Source organism: Numenius arquata, chromosome 16, assembly GCF_964106895.1.
Source record: "Numenius arquata chromosome 16, bNumArq3.hap1.1, whole genome shotgun sequence".
Taxonomy (NCBI): domain Eukaryota; kingdom Metazoa; phylum Chordata; class Aves; order Charadriiformes; family Scolopacidae; genus Numenius; species Numenius arquata.
Window position 1 is genome coordinate 8,101,271 of NC_133591.1, and position 21,662 is coordinate 8,122,932.

Below are 21,662 nucleotides of genomic sequence, written 5' to 3' on the forward strand. Positions count from 1 at the left end.
TTTAAAGTGTCATTCATGTTTATTTGACCTGAGCAATAATCAATGAGAAAGGTATAGCAACTATTGCTTATTAGCCAGAGGTGGCAGAAAGCATTACCTCCAAGTATTGCTGTGTAACAGTTTAATCCAAGATCCTCAGTGTAGTAAAACATGTATATACTTATCTGGGCATCTAAGGCAACCACTTAAGTAAATGACAAACACCTTCATATCGCTTACGTGGTACTTAAGCTCTATGGAGGTAGAGGCTTTTTCTGCCTGATCACATAGATAGAACCTTGAAATTACAGATTGATTTTATGGATCTGCTACTAGAGGTGGGAATTCCTTATGCAGACTACCAGGATCTAAACCATTAAAAGTGGCATCTAAAATGGCTGGGATAGATTAAGATGAATATACTAAGTTAACAGTATTACATACCAGTAAAACCAATGTTTCCGCTGTTGTGTTTAAAAAATGCTATTTAAAGTAACATAAGGTCTGTTGATGGAAAATGCCACCTGCAAAAAGCAGAAACAGAACCTGATTTTGAAACAATCTTCCGATGTGCTCTATTTTTTTAATGGTCAAAAAAAGATAATGTGCAAGGGAGAAAATGGTAGGGAATGGTTTAGAAGGGAAATGAAATGGAGACAGTGGAGAGCAGCAAAAGATATAACTTGAAACTGAAGACAGTGGAAACCAGGCATTAAAAGAATCCCGAGTAAGTATAGAGCTAAAATGCTGCTGAAAGGACTTAGGCTTCAGGGCAATAAAAAGTTCACTCAGTGTAACAGGGTGTGTGTTATTCTCACAGTTTTCCCTTTTTCATCCATTCCAGATTTTCAGACAATGCAACCGAGTCACTTCAGAGAATGTGTAAAAGCCTCTTTACACTTTATCAAGGCCAGCATCACCTCCAGTCTTCTAAAATAATATGAAATCCTAGTTGCATTTTCTGGTTTCAGTTGGATGTAGGCAGAGCGTGTGCTCTCCAGAGACCCATCCCCGTGTCCACCCACCTTTTTGATGTGACTTGTCCACACACAGACGTCTGGCTTGCTTAGTTAAGCAGATGTAGCTAAGCTGGCAAAACGCTTGTATAGGTTTAATAGGTGTTTATTTTAATTTCTCTTAAACCTATTCAAAACTTACTTTAGCTAAACTGAAACAATAGCACACAGAACGCACGACCTGTTTTATGCCACAGGCTTTCTGGAGTGAAACACTTGACAGAATCCACGGACATTTCAGCCCTGTCTCCTCTGTAGCAGCAGTAATTGTAGGGCACAATGCTGTAAAGCTCTTAACGCTGAAAAGCAGGATGTACGTACCATCTGCTACACTTTTATTTTTATTGTTTGAACCTCTCGGGATCAGAGGTGTTGTGATTCATCCTTTTATTAGTCTCATGTCCTTACCTTCTGCATGCTCTGTTCTCACTAGCTTTGACGTCAGTTTTAATACCTTTAATTGCTGCTTTAATTGAACTGCTAAATGGTAGTTTACAAAAAGAGGGAGGCAGTATTTACACTAGAAGGTGTAAATTTCTTAATCTCCTGCCTCTGCCAAAGACGGGTGTATCTAGCGCTTAACAGCTTATAAATGCCCTTGCCTGAGAGGACAAGTGGCACCAGTTTGCTTAAGGAAATACAGTGCAATGGGGAAGGGCACCAAAGAAACAGCCTCTGAGCTGGCATCACTTTCTTGCGCGACTGCCTCTAGACTCCATCCTCTTCCCATCTTCATCTCTAGGGATATTTCGGTTTTGATTCCAGATATAGCATACAGTATTCCCCTTGTAATTTCAGATGTATTATTTAATCATTTACAATTTATACTGCAGCAGTTTCCCTTTTGTAGAGTAGGAGTAATTTTTAACCACAAAACTATTTCCACAAGTAGGACTTTGATGTTTCTAATACATCCAAGAACATATTTTTAACCTTTTTTTTTTTTTTTGAAAAGCTGGTCCTTGATACCTAACATCAGTAGTGCTTAAACAGTAGCCCTAAATGATCATGGCATATTCCAGAAGGCAGTTATTCCTGAAACAAGGATATCTTTCTTCTAGAGAAAGCAAGTGTCTTCACATGCAGCATTTCCTTCCTATACTGCCAAGTCCCTGAGATATCTTTGCCATCCGCCTGCCAGTCTAATGACTTCCCTTAGACTTTCAGCAATACATGCATTTGTTTTTTCAGAGAGGTTTGCTCTTAGTTACTTACTCTCTGCTGTGGCCTGGAATCCACCGTTTTGTTTTTAACAGAATACCAAACATCAGCGTGCATGTAAAAATAATTAACCATCAATATTTCTTTAGGCTACTAAAGCCTTCCAAAGACCTGAGCATGTTTGTGGGAGAAAGCTAACTATTATTTACACATAGGAAAATGAAAGTTGAAGGATAATGTGTTTTTTCCAGCACAACGGGAAAATGTAATGTGTCTACTATTTGGAGTTCATCAGTGTATTGAGCTGTTTCTCACTCAGTGCTCTTGCACGGCTTTGCTTAAAACACTTCCAAATAGAGCGATGACATGAGCTACTGTTGTTCATGATGTATGTACCCACAGATACTCAGGACTGTGTATCAAAGCAGCATATAGACTGCAGGGAAAGACATTTTCAGAGGGTTCTGTATAATGCAGTAAGATTTCCACTTGAAAACACTATTATAAGTTGAATTTTGAAAATGTATGCAAATTTACCTGTTTTAAGACTGTCCTTAGTAAACAAATGGCTATTATTTTCTGAGAGGCCTTTCTGAGAGTCTGGTTTACTTTCTCAACAGCTATAACCTGACAGGCCTTGCTACTGGCTGGACAGATTTTTCGATTTCCACAGACTCACAAGTAGTCAACTGTAAGCGTAACAGTAATGAGATCTGTCTTTCTACAGGTATTCTATCAAAAGTGGTGTGCAGCATATGATGCAGCAAGGGATACCTGCTTGTTTTTAATATGTAAAGTCTCAGCTTTTCAATGCCTTTTTCAAGAAGGCAATTCTGTCACTTAAGAGTATCTTCAAAGTAGTAATCAAGGCACAAATGCAGAATGAGTAGCAACTTTGCTATGGATTTTATGTAAAAATCTGCAACTCGGTATTATATAAAATATACCAGCCTCCTGCTACTTCACTATGTTTTATTTTTCTGCTGTTTTGTGATTCATATTGTTTGGCTACTCAAAAATTGGAAAGTATCCATTTGACAGAACTAGCTTGTAAGTCAGCTTTATGTTGCATTTATATTTTTGGGTACTAATCTGGTAGAAATCAAAAGACATTAAAATGGATTTCATAGCCTTATGATAAAATTAACTGGAAAGGTTTTTACAGTTTTTGTCAATAAGCAAATCTGGTTTATTTGTATGTCACCAAACATTGCAAAAACACTTAGAGATCTCACTTACATGAATTAAAACCAAAGTTATTGCTCTTTAATACATGTAGTCACAGTGAATTTGCATCAGAATGTCCTTGCACTAGGATAGAACCGGCTGGGTACAAGTGAGAAGGTATGGGAAAGCTTCAATTTTCATTATACTATCCAGTCCCAACATTTTAATTTTCATTAGTGTATGAAATCCCAAACCATCAACAAAAAGAATAAAATGCCAGCACAGGGCAGCTAAGCTAATGCAACAAAAGGAACTAATGATTAACATCTGCAGACCACTGTGGCAGCAAACTGACTCCTACTGGTGATGCTTCCTGAGCATGCAGACTCCACCTGCATGGACACCTTACCATGACTGGGCAGGTGAGGAAGGGAAGCCTTGAAGAAGAAAAACAAAATAAATCTTCTCATTTACATGGACTGCATGCAAGTAACCCCTCTGAAATTCTGTAGGTGTCACAGAAGGGATGTTACAGCTACAGAGCAGAATGACCATCATCAGTATGCTACAAGATTCAAAAACGGAGATAGAGCTGGGACTCGGTCCAAGAGTGTGTTTAAAATGTGCCTTAACTGAAAGCAAACCAAACAAGGTTATCTTGTGGTAAGATCACTGGCAGTCACATCTGTTCAATTACTGTGTGATGAGCAAAACCACTTGTGGTGAGACATCCTCGAAAAGCAATTAGTGGGGAAAGGAGAATGTTCTGTGCGGATACGTGAGGAAAGGGGAAGAAGAGAGGATTAGGTTTTCCTGTTTTCATAAGGTAGGCTAATAGGAGACTTAGAGAAAAATGTAAAGATCTCTTTGAGGAGCAATTTAAGGAAAAGCCAGGTCTCAAGCCCGGACTGCATTTCTTGTAGCCCACAGTGGGCCATAAGCCCCAAGGCAGGTGTAAACAGGAATCAAGAGGGTGCTCTCACTTCTTGTTGCATTGCCTTAGTCCTGGCATTCCTCTCTTTTGGGGCAGCATTTGTTTTACTTCAAAACGAAACAGATAGTCCAGTTTAGAGCAGGTGAGCTCACTTTCTAGATGGTATTTTTCTGTTGCTTAAACATTCGTATTAGCTCCTGTTTCCAGAATCTTGCTAGCACATAGTGAATAAAGGACTATTGAGGAGTATTTACACTGTCTGTAAACATCCAATAGAGAAGACTTTCAGTTCTTTGCCTTAATCACTTGATGTGTTCTTGTCAAATATGACTTCATATACACCTGGTACATCAGGCTATGGGAAATTGAGAATTCAAACAGGAGGGCAAACTAGATGCCCACTGCAAAGCAATTAGGACTCAAGAGCCAATGACAGCTTGCTATAATTTTTTGAAATGTCTATATTAGTATGGCTGATGGAGGAACATATGAGACTTTTACAGAATTTCTAACCAGGACAGACAGACACTGGAATACAATGTCATTTAATTTGTGCACTACCCTAGTTTTGCTATGAAGAACAGCAAAGTAGGAAAGCCACATGGCGAAGTGCAAATAAAGAGCAGGATTAACATTGCACCTTATTTTAAAATTTCCATGTTTTGCTCAAGCTTAACTGATCCACTGACTTTCTACCAGTTCTTCATAGAAAATAAGGCATGAACTATGATGGTTTTTCTACCATCACAGAGCAGGGAGGACAATACCTGTACCCTCACTTCTTTGACTCTCCTATATTTGCTACACGCTCAGCAACAGGACGTCGACCCTTCAGTTTTGAATTCTTATTTTGTAGGCTTTAGTAGGAGTATTGCTCCTACTATTATAATTAAATAATCAGTTTTGATTTCCACATCATGTTTGGCAATGTGTTTTGGTTAAAAGGTAAGAGGATTTGTTGCCTTAAGGCTATCTGAAAATGCTGTTGAAAAATTAAATTCTCTAGTGCTTTGTTTTTAAGACTGTTTTACTCCAGTGATTTAGCATTTAGCATGTAAACACATACAGAAATAAGAAAGAGACTGGAAAACCAATGTGACTGCATCATGAAGTAATGTATTAATTTTTGTTCTTTATTTAGGTGCCTTGCAAGATCTTGGCCATTCTGCTTCATTTTTTCTTCCTGAGTGCTTTTGCCTGGATGCTGGTGGAAGGATTTCATCTTTACAGTATGGTGATCAAAGTATTTGGGTCAGAAGAGAGCAAGCACTTATATTATTATGGCATTGGATGGGGTAAGCATTTAGTAGCTGCTTGCTTTAGGTCTCCTCAATGTAGGACATGATTATATGCAGAAGCATATGCAAAATTGTCATCTTATGATCATAGTTTGCCTTATCGAGAGTAGGTCTGTTGGATAAGAAAATGCATAATTTTTCTGGCTGTAATCAGACTTTAAAATGTATAGTCCATTAAATTTAATTCCACTGCAGTGAATTCCATGACCTCACTAGGCCAGATCAGATCCTTAATTACTAAATCAATAGCAGAAGTGTGGGAGGGAGGTGTCACTGCACTGGAATGTTCTTTTTTTGGTTGTAACTCACAACACTGGCTTATTCTATCAGTATTCTGCAATCCATACATAAAAAATTGGTGCAGTAGCACAGGAGTATCACAAGACTTCATTAGTTGATGTTTTGTGCCTTGAAATCCTTAGATGCGATAGGCTGCATGAAACCTCAATATTATTATTAAGAATAAAAAAGTAGTCCTATGACATGGGAATCCCAGAGATAACAATTCACAGCTTTTAAAATGAAGTAACGAAAGCATAATCTTCATGCACATTGAGGGGTTGAAACGAAGTATTTTGTTCCAGACTTCACAGCAGATGAAAGCTAGTTTGCTTTCCCTGTCCTGGAAGTACAGCAATGATGCTTGGAAAATCTCCACATGTAGAAGAAGAAAACCTCATACGTTGAGTTAAAAGGAGATGTGAAAATATAGCAAAGGAATAACTATGTAATTACAAATAATTTCAAAATATGTTAAAACACTTATTATCCTTCCCCCCACAAATTCATTTGGAAGATGAATGAAAACCAATTATACCAATAATACAGACCTTCTGCAGTCATAACTGGAATATTCAATACCTATTGGCACCATGTAGATTTGGGTGATAGTAATACTGTTCACTTACGTATATATATATTTTTCAACAACTGGCTATTTGTCCTTTTTTTTTTGTCCCTTTTCTTTGTTCTTTTTTAATATTTCCTTTTTTTTTTTTTTTTCCCCAAAACCACTACTCAAAACAGGCTAAGTGTAGTAATTAATCTTTTTGCACGTAGACCCAAAAGTAAGAGAACCTAGACAGGCTGAGGGTTGAAGTCATGGAAGGTTTATAGATTCTTCAGTGCTAAATATAGATAAACCTGCTGATGTTGGAGAGGTTTCTTGTGGTTTTATTTAATCCCGAGCTCATGGAATACAAATCCAAGCGCATCAAACCAAAGAAAATGTTCTCATAAGCCCCTGAGAACTCTTTCACCTTCAGAAATATTATGTAAAAAGCCACAACAGTTAATAAAATAATTAAGAACTGGCATTTAATTCACTGGGGTATTTGCTAGCAGATGTGTGGATTAACTCAATTTACAATCAATCATTAATTAACTTATGAAAATAAATTAATGATTTATATGTGCCACAAAACACCTTTACCCTTTTTTCTAGCATTTTTAGTTAGGTTTATTTACCGTAAAATGGCAGTGATCTACGAAGTGATTTAGGAGACACAAGGATAAACATGGCATATGACTGTGATATGACTAGTACTAAATGTTGCATTTTGCCTCATTTTGTTGCAATATGATTGCTACCGCTCATTTGGTAGGAATTAGCACAATGAGTACAGAGCCTATTGATACATAACCTGATGGGATGTTAAAGGTGGTTACTAAAAGGCTCTTCGATAGAACTTTGAGTAATGCTTTGGAGGATAATCCTTCAGGCCCAAGAGCAGATATCTGTCACCAAAATAGATGTATGTAGCAAAATTCGGCAGGCACCAGCAGTAGAAGTTTCTATATCAGTTCTTCTAGCAATGTTCTTCTTGGCAAGGATTGTGTAAGAAAGCCGGTGGCAAGCTCTGCTTCTTCAATGTAGCAAAGATTGCTGGTGGAGGTAGATAGTAGAATACATTCATATAACAGTAACACATTTCTCTGTGTAAACCTTTCAAAAGCCCTTTTTTGACACATATTTTAATTTTGGAAACCACATTCCAATTATTATTCCTACAATGAGAAGGAAAAAAAGTGTTTTCTGAAATCCAGTAAATCTAGCATGTTGCTGGGAAAGTATTGCTTTCTTTTTTTCCATATAACTCAAGGTACTTACATTTGAACTAAATGTTGAATTTCCTTAATCATCTCTGACATCACATCATTGCTGCAAATGTGTCTGAACATCCCTGAAGTAATTTAACTAGGCAACTGCATTCCAAATTGTTTATCTCTTGATCAGTATCAGGGCAACCTTCATTCTGTCAACAGCATCGCAACTCGCTGCCTGGTACGTAACTCTAATGCTCATTCGGCTGGCAATCGGTGTTGCTGAAGAATGATGTTTTTGAAGAGAAAATCCATATTGCAGAGTTTGCTACTTAATGCTTAAAAGGACACCCAGGTCTGTCAGCTCCCAGCTTTCTCTTTTGTTAGCGTATTGGCACTGAATAGCCATATTTAATTAGAGATCAAGCCTCAGGATGCCTTCAGCAGCAGTGTGTGCTCATGTCCTGCAAGGTAGAGTTTGGGTTGTTCCTTCATGAACCTGTTGAAAGTAAAACAGAGAGAAGTTATATATATTTCATAAAATTCCCACATCTAAACAGAAGTCTTGCAAGTCTGGGGAAAGAGGCTAAAAAGGTTTTGTCCTAAAACTATTTTGTTTAGCTCTTAAAATTAAGCTGAGTTTGCATTAAATGCGACAGTCAAAAGGAAGTTAAACATTCTTGTGCCGTCCTGAGACCATAATCGGTACGTACTTGCCCGTAGCTAATAAAAATGGCCATTTTTTTACACTTTTGCTTAGCTAACTATTATACTAACCAAGGATGATTGAAAGAAGTTGAAGAAAAGGATGTCTCATCTCATGTTCGTCAAAACAGATAGTTCATTTCTTCATTCTTTGCTTTTAATTGAAGTGTGAATACATTTGACTTTTGCAAACTCATAGTTACTGGAATAATGACAAACCCCCATCCTGAATTTAAAAACTGAGATTCATCATTCTCATTTAAGCAGAAACACCGGGCTAGGTACATGTGTCAAAGTTTACAAAGTCTATATTAATGACAAATTGAAACTTGAGGCAATGACAGGGACAAGGAACTCTACATGGAATATCTCTGGTCTCCTAACATCTATTGAGATTTCTGGGAGATATTACTCCTGTAAAATGAATTCAACAGTAATCAGAGAGACAGGATACCAAATGTGCAGAGTTGATTGAAGTTCCTGTGTATTATCTTTAGTCCCAAGGGTGCTAAGATTACCTCAAAAGACTGCAGTTGCCAGGAATTCAAAAGAAGAGCAATTTGAGGAGGGTGATAATATCCAACCTTTGAAACCACCTTGAGATTGATTAGGGGAAAAAAATACTTTGTTGCCTTGGTGGTTCAGCATAACACACAGATTATTGCAGCAAAGTTTCTCCCGCCCGTCCATTTGTAGGATGCTGATGATAGTTTGTGATACTGGAGATTTTGCTGTGGCACTTTGGCCTTAACATGTTTTCCTATTTCAGACAATTTCCTTTTCTTTATAGACTGCCTCAGAATGAAAATTTTGTTCTAAGCTGTCAAAAGACCTAAATTTCTTTATTTGCTGTTGCTTGATGTAGTCCCAGACTTCTGTATAGATACGATGTAACACAACTGAAGAAAAAGAAAATCGTAGAAAATTAACTTCTACAAAATAAATGGGAGAATGTACTTTTCCCCATCAAGAAAAGTAGACCTGTTCAGTGTTCAAAGGAAATATTCTTTCATTTTCGTCTAATGCTTCATCTTTGTCAATAAATGAGATATTTAGCTTTTTAGAATTAATGTCTTAAAATTGTTTCGAATTGTCTGCCACAGAGTTTCTGTAGCCTGTCTGGGCATTTTTTGCTATGTATAGAAGACACAGAAGCTTTCAAAATACAGCATACAGATTTACAAGCATCTTCCATTTTATTTATCATTACTACTTCAGAAACACAAAGCAAATGGATTAGATATGGAGTTTAATGCTGAAGAAGAGGACCTAGCTGACATTCATTTTAGACTTCACCCTAGTGACTGTATTTGGGCAGAATTCAGGGAGAATTTTGTCTGAGCAAGGACTGTGTTATTGGGCTTCCTGTGCCAGGCATTAAGAGTTTATGCCTGCTCTGCAGGCTGTATTTTGATGCCAAGTTTGGGAGGTAGCTTTAAATTAGCTGGCTTGGGGACCTGGAGAACTTGAGCTGCAGCAGCACAGGGCTCCGTGTGGGTTGATTTACCCCGTTTGAATGTGATGCTGTATTGCTCTAGGGCTGCAGAGACACAGGTGACACCAGCACCATAGATCAGCAGCCGGAAAGGTGCGCTAGAACGTTTTCATCTGATGTTGTGCTCTGGAAAGCAGGATCTACTGCATCATAAATTTGGTGATTTGGAGTAGGGTTGGTGAGCATATTTGTAGCACCTGCTAACTGAGAAAACATTCAGAGTAAAAAACCATAACCATCATAATTCTTTGATGGATGATAACGGGTGCCAGCACAACATTAACATCACCTATTGTGGGTGTAGACTACACTTCACAACTCTTATGAAATTATTACTGACAAAAGATTAAGCAAACACACTTTTGTGTACAATATATAATCCATGTGAATTCTTCACTTCAGATCAAATCTTATGATCCCCTTAGGCTAAATACTCTTTTTTCAACCTTCATGGAATTTATTGAATAGTTGTTTCTTAAAGGAAAAATACTCCAATTTCACCATAACCTTGATTGTGCCTCCATTGCCATTACCCATTTAATATCTTATTAATGCAAAGAAAAGGCAAACACTGCACTATAGGCTGCAGCCCATTTTATTCTCACTGACTTAACAGCTCTTTTTATGCAGATGACTGCTCTATGTTTCATCTGTGTAAGTTTTATTATCTTTCAAGGGAACCCTGTATTTAATTTTCTTCTTCACTGCCATTTAAAGTTGATAAAGAGTCATCCTAAATCCTTTGAATATCCAGCGTCTGACTTAGGTAAAAAACGCAGCTAGAAGTATAAAGGAGAGTTAGTTGGGCACAGGTGTTTTTTGCTTCTGTGACAAAGTCCCTGCAGTGGGAAGACGACTTGCATCACCAGACAAACTGTGCCAATAAACAATGTCTGCTCAGCAACCGAAGATGTGATTGGGAACCTGTAGACACACCTGTGAGACCTTTAGTCCAGGTAGCTCACATACCCATGGCAGACCGGGTTTCAGCAGACAGGCTTATGCCTGTGCTTAACAGCTCTGTTGAATATAATTATTCTTGACTTTGTTCAAATATGTGTAGGATTTTCCTTTCTTAAATAGACAAATGAGAAAATAAACTAAAATATTACCTTTGCTTATGTCTTACACAAACGTTACATCTAAGGGGTTATTCCTGATTTGGACAAGCATGGGAGAGCAGAATCAAGTTCATGGGATATTAAGCTCCATCCTGCATCCTGGATTTCAAAGTCTAGGATTTTCAAACCTAAACAATGCCTGTAGATGCTGCTTCTTAACTACTGAGTATCTTTCTTATTTATAAATACAAGGTGCTTCTAGCCACAACCACTAAAGAATGAAAATACTTCTTCCAAAAATAATAGTTCTGCCAGTACAGGAAAACTTTAAAGAATTTTGTGAGGATGATATTAGTAAGATCAAGCAGAAATTGCTTGTCAGAGAATTTTGTAAAAGCCTCATGCAGAAAACCTGAAGAATTCAAACGAAAATTGAAACTTTAAGCTATCATGTCTAATACTCTGTCTGGGACCTGGTTATTAAATTCCATAAGATGATAAAAGCCCAAGCCTTCACATTTTATTAAATCATACAGGAATTAACAGAAAATCATATAATATTTAAAGGGATGAGGTTTTCCTATATTCAGAACTGTTGGCAAGAAAACCCTCGCTTCCTCTCCAGCTGCTGGCCTGGAGGGCTGTGCTAAAGTGGCACAACAGGATGTTGGGGTGCTGGGGGATGGAGACACGCAGCCCCCCGACAGCAGGATCGCAATCATCTGCCTTTGTGTAATTGCTGCAGTCCCATAAAGCACTCCTCCGCCTCCCAGGATGCAGCACCCTGGAACTGTCAAAGCCCATCTGGAAACACAGTCCACTTTAAACGCAGAAATCTTGTAGAGCTATTACATATTTATGTCAGAGTAAGTCTTGGTGGGGTGTCGGAGTAGGATCTGAATTTGCTTGTCTGTTCATAACTGTCCCTCGCTGCTGCGCGTGATGCTCTAAAATACTAAACGTCACCGAGTCTGCCCTCTCACCTGCTAGCCATGCACCCCCGTGAGAAACTCCGCTGTTTTCCAGGTTGCTTTGAATCCTTGAATAAGGTGCACTTACTCGGGAGAAAGTGGTTAAAATAAGGCTGCGATTGCTCCACAGGACATCACTGCCTGAATAGCAAGAGACAGAAATTACATAAACAAAAACCAGGCAGAAAAAGGACCCTGATTCTCAACGAAATTAGCACTAACTCAGTTTAACTGTTAAACTAGTGCTTTATTGAAAAGTCATTTTGTTTGTCTGACATTAATTGAATAAAACATGTTTTATTACACAGCTGCAGGAGGATGTCGAGTTAGGCTTAATTCCAGAATTACTCTGAGCTGTTCTGTTGTCCATGCAAAATTTAGCTGAACTTGCAGAGCTTACTGGAAGACGTATTTTTTTACTAATATTGCCACCGACTTTTCCTTTTTGCAGGCTGCCCACTGGTGATTTGTGTAATTTCTACAACATCATCCCTAGACAGCTATGGAGAAAGCGGCAAGTGAGTATGAAAATGTCCTCACTCCAGATGCAATAAGGATGAAAAAACTGATGGGGAGAGAAACTTGTGGATCTGATAACAGGACTGTAGTTCTGCAAGATCCTGGTGAGGAGTAGGGGAGAAAGCATGATAAAACACAACTGTTGTGTAGGAACATTCTTAGACCCAGAAGCCCCAGGTTTGCTTTTCACTGCTGAGATGATGCACAAAAAGCTCCTGAGATGTTCTGCCTATTTTTCCCTTCTGCTGCAGAGGCAAAGGGCCTCCTGCAGTGAGCTCCCAGCTTACCCCACGCACAGAGCAAAGCGCAGGCTGAAACATTTCTAACAAGATGAGAGTAATCTTTGATTAAAGACATTTAATCTTTTGAAGAAAACTACAGTTAAACATCTGAAGATCTAGAATGGGTATCATTAAAAATTTTGAATACTGAGTTCCTTTCTAATTTGGAAAAAGAAGAGTAAATTTATCTGAAAAAAACCAAACAAACCTGTAGGATTCAATCCTACCATAATGTAAGCAAAAGATTTGGAACGGGTTATTTTTTGTGTGTGGTGAACTAGCTTGTATCGTCACTGCTGTAGGGAAGAGGTGTGAAGCTGACAGCATGTCTCCCAGTCTCCTCACCCCCAGCCAGGCAAGGCAGGGACGGCTTCAATTTGTCTCTTGCTACAATGACAGTGCTCACAGCCCTGAAATGACTCCCTGTGATACAGGATACAAGAACAACAAATAGCAAATAAAACCTTTCCTTTCTTCCCATCTTTCAGCCCCTAATGCTATTTGAAGGCGTGCTGGGGCAGATAGCTGTCACTGGCTCTCTGCAAGATACAAATCAAAATGAGATCCTGCCTCAGATTCCCCGCGTGCGAAGGGAAAAGGGGCCTCTTACTGATGCTCTATCATGTCTCTTGCTTTTAAAATTCATCAGTCTTTTTGCGCTCTCTTCTAGTCTCTTTTTTAATTAAGAACATTACTAATTAAATGACCGTGTGCTTAATCTAAAATCATTCTGATTTTTCTCTGCAGCTGCTGGCTTTCACTAGAGAATGGAGCAATCTGGGCTTTTGTGGCACCAGCGTTGTTTGTAATTCTGGTAGGTAAACCCACGGCTGCTGCTGTTTTCTTGTTGCCCGTCTGTGTCAGCCACAAAGCAGAGCTGGCTGAAGGGCTGATGCCAGACCTTGTGCCAGGCCAGTGAAACAACAGAGATGAAGAGTCCAGAATTCTTTTGTTCCTCCTCTGATTTTTGTGTTTTACACGGTTGTATATTAGTTTATGCATATTAATTCCCACACTGTTCATTTCACTATTTCAAGACAAAAATACAACCTAAAATCTTGGGAGAGCCCTCTCTTGAAACAGCCCTCTTGGGGCAATTAATAACTGCGTAGAATTAAGTAATCTTGGGAGTTTTAATAATTCTCAGAAAGATCCCCCAAAAGAACAAACTCTGTGGTTTGTGTTTCATATACACCAGAAAAAGTGTATTTTTTAGGAATCGGGAAAGGCTGATTCCACCCCACTGGTATTTGAAGCTTGTGCTTGTAGAGAGCTCACTTTTCCCAGTAAAGCCGAGTGCCCTCAGTGAAGGCGACCATCGCAGAGTTTAAGCAGTCAGCAGCTGGCAGGAATGGGTTAAAACAACGGGGTGAGCTGTCACACTTTGGGTGGGCTCTGGGGAAGGTAACAAGCTGCACCTGCCTTTTCACAGTGACAAGGAATTTTTGCTGTTCCTCTGTTTTGGGAATTCAATGTCAGGTCCGGCAGTTTGTCTGGCTGATCGAGGCAGGGCTGTTAAGGGGAGTTTCCCAGGGTTCGGGTGCTGCTGCACACACCTCTGCCAGCTCCAGTGAACATCATCTTTCCAGGGGAGAGTGCAGGTTCACGGCTCCGATGCTGATACACAAATGCTCTGCAGCAGCTTAATTATGCCCACACATTAAATTGCAGTGGGTTGTAGCTTAATCACTCTGATTACTTAAGTATTCAGGGGTGTTTGCAGGGATTAAGTGGGAGGCCATTCCTTTTCAGCACTGTTTGCAATACTTTAATTGATCAAGCTATCTACAATTTTTGCTGCAGGTTATAATGTCAGAGTGACAGTATGAACATGGAACAGACTCACTGATTAATGAAATCAGGTTGTCTTTAAAGATTTTAAAGGCATGAGCCCAAATATAGACCAAAGTCTGCCTGCTGTGGTGTTTAAGGAGGATCAGGTAAAATAATATCCCGACTACTTGCATGGAGGAGCATCAAAAGGAGCCACTGACTACCTCGTACTTCCCTAAGAAAACTAGGATTTCCATGGAATGCACAAAGAAACTTCCCCAAATTTAATCACAGAAAAAAACACAAATCCTGCTCCCAAGGGAGGGAAGGAGAGCTATATGTATAGGACCACTAGTGTTTAGCATTGCATATCTCTATAACTATTTGGCAAGCAGAAGGTGCCTCCTTGGCTGACCTTTTCCATCACAGCCAATTTTACACTGCAGCTGAGTGGACATCCTACCCTGGGAGACGGTGAAATCAGCACATCTTATAGGCAGCCCAGCCCAGCATCTTCCACCCAATATACAGCCTCTGAAAAACTGGGCTATATAAACATACATTAAGAAAACAATGAAAGTAGTTGCTATATTGATGTGACAGAAATCGCCTCATGTTAGCATTTTAATCAAATTATTAATGGCAACACTGGAAAGTCCCTGTGCAGTATGGGCAGAATTTCTTTTACCGAAGTATATACATGTAAATAAGAAATGTTGGCCGCTGGATTAGAGCTGGCTAAACGGCTCTGGACTTTGTTCCAACAAACTTAATTTCATGTTGGCCTGCACCTTGGTCCTTCTGTATGTGAGCTTCTATTCAAAGATATGTAGATATTGATGACTGGAGAACTAATATTCAAGTGTCTCCGTCTCACATAAGCACTTGCTTTCTGGCCATTTTTCAGCAGCAAAGGATGACATGAGATGCAACCAGTAAAATCAAATCTTTCCCAGCTGCTGTCCAAAGATGGTATTAATCAAAACATGCCAGATAGTGAAGCGCTTACTCACCTGAGTGAGCGCAGCCTTCAACAATTTGCATGCGTAGCTGCTTGCCAGTGAAAGTAAGGATTTAACTGTCTGGCTCTTACTTATGATACATAATATTTGTGCAGCTCAAGTTATATTCTTGTAGGGATTCAAATATTTTGAGAAAGAGAAAAAATGAGCTCACGAGGTTGATCCTCGTAGAGCAATTTGTTAAATAGTCTAAACCCAGGTCTGCCCAAAATAGCAGCAAGCTAACTGACAAATTATTCTCTCTGGGCATTGAATATGCTAGCTGAAAAATGTGTTAGTGCCTATAGGGAAATAACAAGGCTAAACACTATTTTGTGTGTGCATGTGTGCCTGTGCTCTTTAAATAACAAATTAGCCACTAGATGCATGAACTAGCGTTTAGCTCTGAAAATACATCTCAAAAAGCAGTTTTTGATGACTTCCATCCACAGCTTCTCTCTGCCAAGAAGAAGGATTATGCTGTGAAGAAAGCAGGGGGACTGCTCTTTTCAACTCCCACTCCCTAGAGACCAAGCAGACGCAGTCTGCTTTTGTCCTGCCACAGCCTCGCAGGCGATACCGACAGCACGGAGCCTTAAAACAGAATGATGTGGTGGGAGTGTGACTGGGAAAAAATACTCACACATACTTTTCTAGGGAGTAATTCACAGAACCTCCCAGCCCTATATGGATTTCCATACCCAAAATGCTCTTTCCTTGGTGTTTATGTCAAGGGATGCGATGAAAGAAATTGTTCCTTCTATGCGTAGGTATTTTGGCTTCTACCTGCATCTTTAAATTTAAAGATCACTCTCCTCACCCCCAGACCGCAACACCCAAGCCTCTATAGCATCCTCTTAAATCAGCTTTGCAAAAAAAAAGTTGGAATTAATTTGAAAACCAAAACTCAGCCAAAGTGGGCCTGGGCCATGTCTTCAAAGAAAGAAAATACTTGACAAAGCACCTGAATTTTTGGAACAAGACATTAAACTTTTGGCAGAAGGCTTTGTTTGTTATCAACCATCTGCTGCCTTGGTGTATTTCCATAGATATGGCAGAATTAAGGAAATTCTGCGGAAAGCATCTGTGTGCACAGAGCAGTGGGAGTGCTGCAGACAGCAAGCAATCCACTGGGGGGGAGGTACTGGGCTGTAGTGGCAAGTCCTTTCTATTGTTTTCCCTGTAAGTAGTTATTTTCCTGGTGTTTTTTAACAAGTCTTTGACATAAACAACATTTTTACGGAGCTAAATGATTTTCATTAGCATATTGTTCTGTGCTCTGGGGACATCAGCTTTGAAACCAGTGTCTTCAGGTGGTACTCCTTGGAATTTGGGTGCCAGGCTGAGATTGCCAGCACTGGCTTCACTGGGTAATTGCTTATCAATATTCAATGTAAAAAAAATATTATCTCCCTTATACTTGCTAATCATACATGATTAGTTCTGATACCTCATGGTATTTACTCATACCTTTATGTACCAGTGCAGAATTAGCACCATTTTTGTATGTATGTTGAATAGTATCTTACTCTGCAGGTAGGCCCACTGCTTGAAAAGTGACAATTTGTGTCTCTTATTAGGCATCATTCATCATGGAAAAAGGTGACAGAATTGGACCCACAGTGTTTAAAGGCCCTGAAACAGTAGGATTCCTCAGAGTCACTGAAACCAAGTACATACTGAAGTGCTTTAGTGGATTAGAGCACAAATGAACAGACCACGGCTGCTAAGCTTCCCATTTTTTCTTATTAGCACTCAGTTATGAGCGCTTTTACTGTTTTAAAACTAAATTCCTTCATTATTTTAAAATTAAATTTCTTCTTACTTAACCAACAGGAAAGCATGCAACATTTTTTCAAACAAGGGGACAGATTGTAAGAAATTAAAAATTAAGAATTATTACTAGGAAAGAGTAGAAGTCAGGGATCCATTACACCTTTTATTTATTCTTTATTTTCTTGTGTATTTCCTTTCCAACCTCAAAGTTTTGCTCTGATACTCAGCTCTGTCTGGTGTGATACTACACGCGTTAATATGAAGTCATGTACACAGAAGTCTAAAATAACTCAATTTAGTCTATTCCAACTCTAGTTGCTCTGGGATAGCTAAGAGTGGAATAAGGCTTTCCAAAATCATTCTCCCAGATTTCAACATTGATCTCATTTGACTAACTGTTTGGAAATGTATAATACCCAGTAACGATTTTTGATGTGACCCAGCAATGGGCTGCAAGTGCAGCAACGCCCAGCCTTGGTGTGCTACTAATGATGTCATGATAAGGGTCCAATTAGCCCCCACCGTGAGAAAGTATGTTAAACCTCGGAGGAGCCAGTTATAACTCCCTGTACCATTGCCTGAAACTGAAGTGGAGCCTAAAATAGTTTGTGGTTTTAGAGGAAAGCTGGTCAATGGATTTAATTAAGGCAATATGTTTTATACATTTATTTTTTTTTAGCTCCTCTTTGCTGCCAAGGCTTTTCTTGGCTAGGATGAAACACACCACATCAGAGGGTTTTACACAGGGGATTTCTGCACTGCACTAGAGAAGAAACAAAAATCTCATGAGACTTGGAGGAAATCTAGGTGAAACCCCTGCAAAAAAAAAAACCTAAGTGAGGGAAAGAATTTGTCTCACTGTATCTGATCTGACAAACTTTCAATGAGAAAAGACAGAGGTCCTTTTTACTCATTTAACTCTCTTCCCGATCTGACAAGTTTTAGTCAGATGAAGTTGTCACTAGAGTGAGCCAGAGCTCCCTGATGTCATTGGGATCTTTCCATGGGCTCTGGTGGGCTTTGGATCAAGCCTACAATAATGGGAACTGGCAGCTCCTGCTGATTTTGCAGAGACTTGCGAGTGCCTGGGGTTGGACAAGCTGCCGTGAAAGGAGTCCTGTGAGTGAGGAAACGAGCGCTAACATGATTAGCTATATTTCCTTGAAAAGTAGAGTGTGGCCAGTACCTGCAAGCAAAAATATCCTAAGTTCCTGTGTAATTTTAAGGCAAAATAACTGCAACTGTCAGATCATCTGGCCTTTCAGAAAAGTGAAAAATAGGAACTATATACAGTTCCTAAATGCTTATTCTCTTCGTTTGAACATTCTGATACAGGTTAAAGCCTAATGAGTGTTTCATCAACTAAGCATTCTCCAGATCATTGGCAAAGTATTTACATCAGATGCCAAAAAAATCACTGGAGGAACAATTCAGTGGCTGTATTTTGGTTTCCCATTATAAGGGCAGTGGAAATATCTCCATGCTTTACTTTCTGAAATATTAGCAAAGGAAGAGATTTGTAACTAATCTGTTTATTTAGGCTGGATGAGATTAATTTCTCAAAATACCTAAACAAAAATTTTCAAGTGGTTCAAAAAATTTAAATGCAGAACTTTGGGACTTGAGTGTAATTGTTCGTTGCTAATTTCACAAGTACCTTGTTTTTTCTCAGCAGTGAGATCACAGTGTTTCCTTACTCATCTTTTAAACATGTTACTAACGCACCCTGGAAAGGATATAGTCACACTGACTGCACAAGAGGAGAAGCTCAAGGCCTTTTAAAATTTCTACTTTGGACCATTCAAAATACCTAGGAAATTAATTTCCAATTTAATTTCTTTTATATAAAGAAATTAAAATTCAGCTAGAAATGCTGAACAGTTTGGGCTTTAGAAAACCATCTTATTTGTCTCCTTTGAGATTATCTTGCTTGTGCTGTTTTCATGACGAGATCTCAGGGTCCATATCCAGTTTGAGTGAGAGTTTGCAAGATTCTGAGTATTCAGTTGTTGGTGCTTGTCGTTCGTAACTTTCACTGACTTTTGTAAGATGTAGGAAATTCAGAATTTGAAGAATGAGGTTTCATTTTTTTTTTTTTTTTACTTAATCACATTTTTGGGGGGAGTGTTTGAATATACAATATTTAGGCATATTTTAAAAAACGCTATGCAGAAAGCAAAATCTAGGAGCGTCTCAGAAGAATTAGGAATGGAAGAAAGCATTAGGGTTAAGCCTGTGAGGCTGGCAGCAGCGTGCTGTTGTCTGCAGTCATCAGAGAAAGGGATCGTGGAGCATCTCTGCCAGGATGAACTTGAAATGTCAGTGAGACACCACAAGGAAGTGTCAAAAAGGGAGACTGATATTTTGGATACAAGTAAAAAAGGCTGATGAAAGATAATGTGTCAGGAAAGATGTTAAAGGTACAGAGAGGCGTTTTCATGGCAGTTCCAATGAAAAGCTGGAGTAATGATGATGATCATTTGGTGGACGCGCAGCAGAAAATTGGAAAGCTTGGAGGAAAAAGAGGCGAGAAAGTGTAAGTTGTCCGTGTTCATTGTTTGCTGCTTCAGTCAACGTGCATATTTAGCATATAAGTGGGTTTCTCAAAAATGCTTGTTATTACTTTTAAAAATTTGTAAAAGATATTTACACAATGTGACTTGGTGGGAATAGGGAAAGTGATCCCAAGACCACTGAATTTCACCTCTTGCTCATCTCTGTAAAACTGACTGAACAAGAAGTACACCTGTAATTGAAATGCTGTCAGGTTCCACAGGGTGTTCTTCAGACGGGCCAGAACGCCGTGGCAGAAATGAACTATCCCAGCTGTGCTCCTACTTCACACCAGGTCGTGACCTGCCCTTAGAAATCTAAAATTAGAAGAGTGGTCAGAAGATTTGAAAAATACGGAAGAAATTATTATCATCAAACAAACATTTTTTAATTCACCCTCTCATCCTTAGAATTGGAATATTTATGTCAAAATAGAGTATGATTATTGAGTTTTAACTGAGGAACAGCACTACTTTGAAGTCTTCTCTTTCTTTTTGTTCTATAGTTCAGGACAGTTTTGTTCTACTCTTGTTCTTAACTTGATGCTAAATATCAGCTTTGTAGCTGATGTGTAACTTTGGACAGGATGGGGGAAATAACATCTTTCACCTCTGCATTCTCTCCTCTTTTTTTCTCTTTAAACCCAAGGTCTTTGCACAGCAAGACAGTCTTTGCCACATTTCCTTTAAGTGATAAAGATTTCCTTCTTTCTTCACCTGTGACTCCAGAGCAAACTCTCTTTTGTTAGATATTTTCAGCGTTAGTCTTTTCAAGATTTCTTACTTTTCTGGTGGGAGTTCTTTTCATTTTATTGATGTTTCTGCTGGGCCTGACATTAAAAAGAGCAGGGCTTTTGAAGAGCAGAGTTCAGGTTTAACATATTTTCCTCATTGCTGTTTTAAAATAATCTTGTGCTTAAATTGCAAGCGGACTTTGGTAAGAAACAGGAATTGTACACTCTGCAGTCTAGCGAGAAAGGTGCTTTCTGAAGTCTGTGCACATGCAAACACAAAAATGAAGAGCATGCAGACAACATGGCCCTGTTCACTGAAGTTCTTGTCAAATTTGTCAGCTGGCAGTAGATTATTAGGGTATTTATTTGTACAGTAGGGATCCTGAGTGCTCCTTTAGCTGTGAAGCGATGTATCAATCCAGCCTTATCCTAATCAGGCAGGGACTGTTCCTGATAGAAGGAAAGCAAAGGGAGAACTACCCGCTGTGGGGAAAGGGAAATCCATTGACAAGGGTCAAACTTTACCAGTCCAAAATTGGAAATCTCTTTTTCCAAATAAATACAACAAGCAAAGTTACTCTTTTCTGTTGTATTTTTACGATACACTCCTAGGGCAGTTGGCACCTATGACACAGCCAGTACTTGTTCTCCTGACCAAGTCTTGTTCCTTCTTCAGGTCAATATTGGTATTCTCATTGCTGTCACGAGAGTTATCTCCAGAATCAGTGCAGACAACTATAAGGTCCATGGAGATGCCAATGCCTTCAAGTAAGTTTTTCTCATTCAAATTATATTATCACAAGTTAATAATCTCACACTAGCTATGTTGTATCATATGTTGTATCATTGAGACACATATCACAGACTTCTCCCAGAAGACTGCTATAATTTCTCTTTAGTAAAAAGTAAATAATGTTAAAGGTATCGTATCATTGTCTTGAATGTAGCCAGTTAACCTATATTTTATGACAGCTGAATGCTACACAGGATGAAACCTGTTCAGCATGAGCTAAAGTGTTTTCCTGCTTATTACAGTCTCCAGCATTTGCTGATTCATGATTTTCCCTTTTATTAAAACTTTCCTCTTCCTGCTGTATTCAAAGACAAATCTCACAGAGCATCATTAATCCGTACTGGAGTATTGCGACTATTCTGCTCCTTCAGAGGCTAAACCTTGTTTCTAGCCCCGGTTCAGC

General features: G+C 39.0%; 1 protein-coding gene across 2 annotated transcripts in view; it reads left to right on the forward strand.

Annotated features, from left to right (window-relative positions):
* The window catches only part of ADGRD1 (adhesion G protein-coupled receptor D1), a 157,877-nt gene that overhangs the window by 107,734 nt on the left and 28,481 nt on the right, over positions 1–21,662 (forward strand). For both annotated transcript variants that reach the window (XM_074159514.1, XM_074159513.1), the window contains 4 exons: positions 5,399–5,552; positions 12,282–12,348; positions 13,378–13,444; positions 21,143–21,234. In XM_074159514.1, coding sequence (XP_074015615.1) covers positions 5,399–5,552; positions 12,282–12,348; positions 13,378–13,444; positions 21,143–21,234 — 380 coding nt within the window. The remainder of the gene's footprint in view (positions 1–5,398; positions 5,553–12,281; positions 12,349–13,377; positions 13,445–21,142; positions 21,235–21,662) is intronic.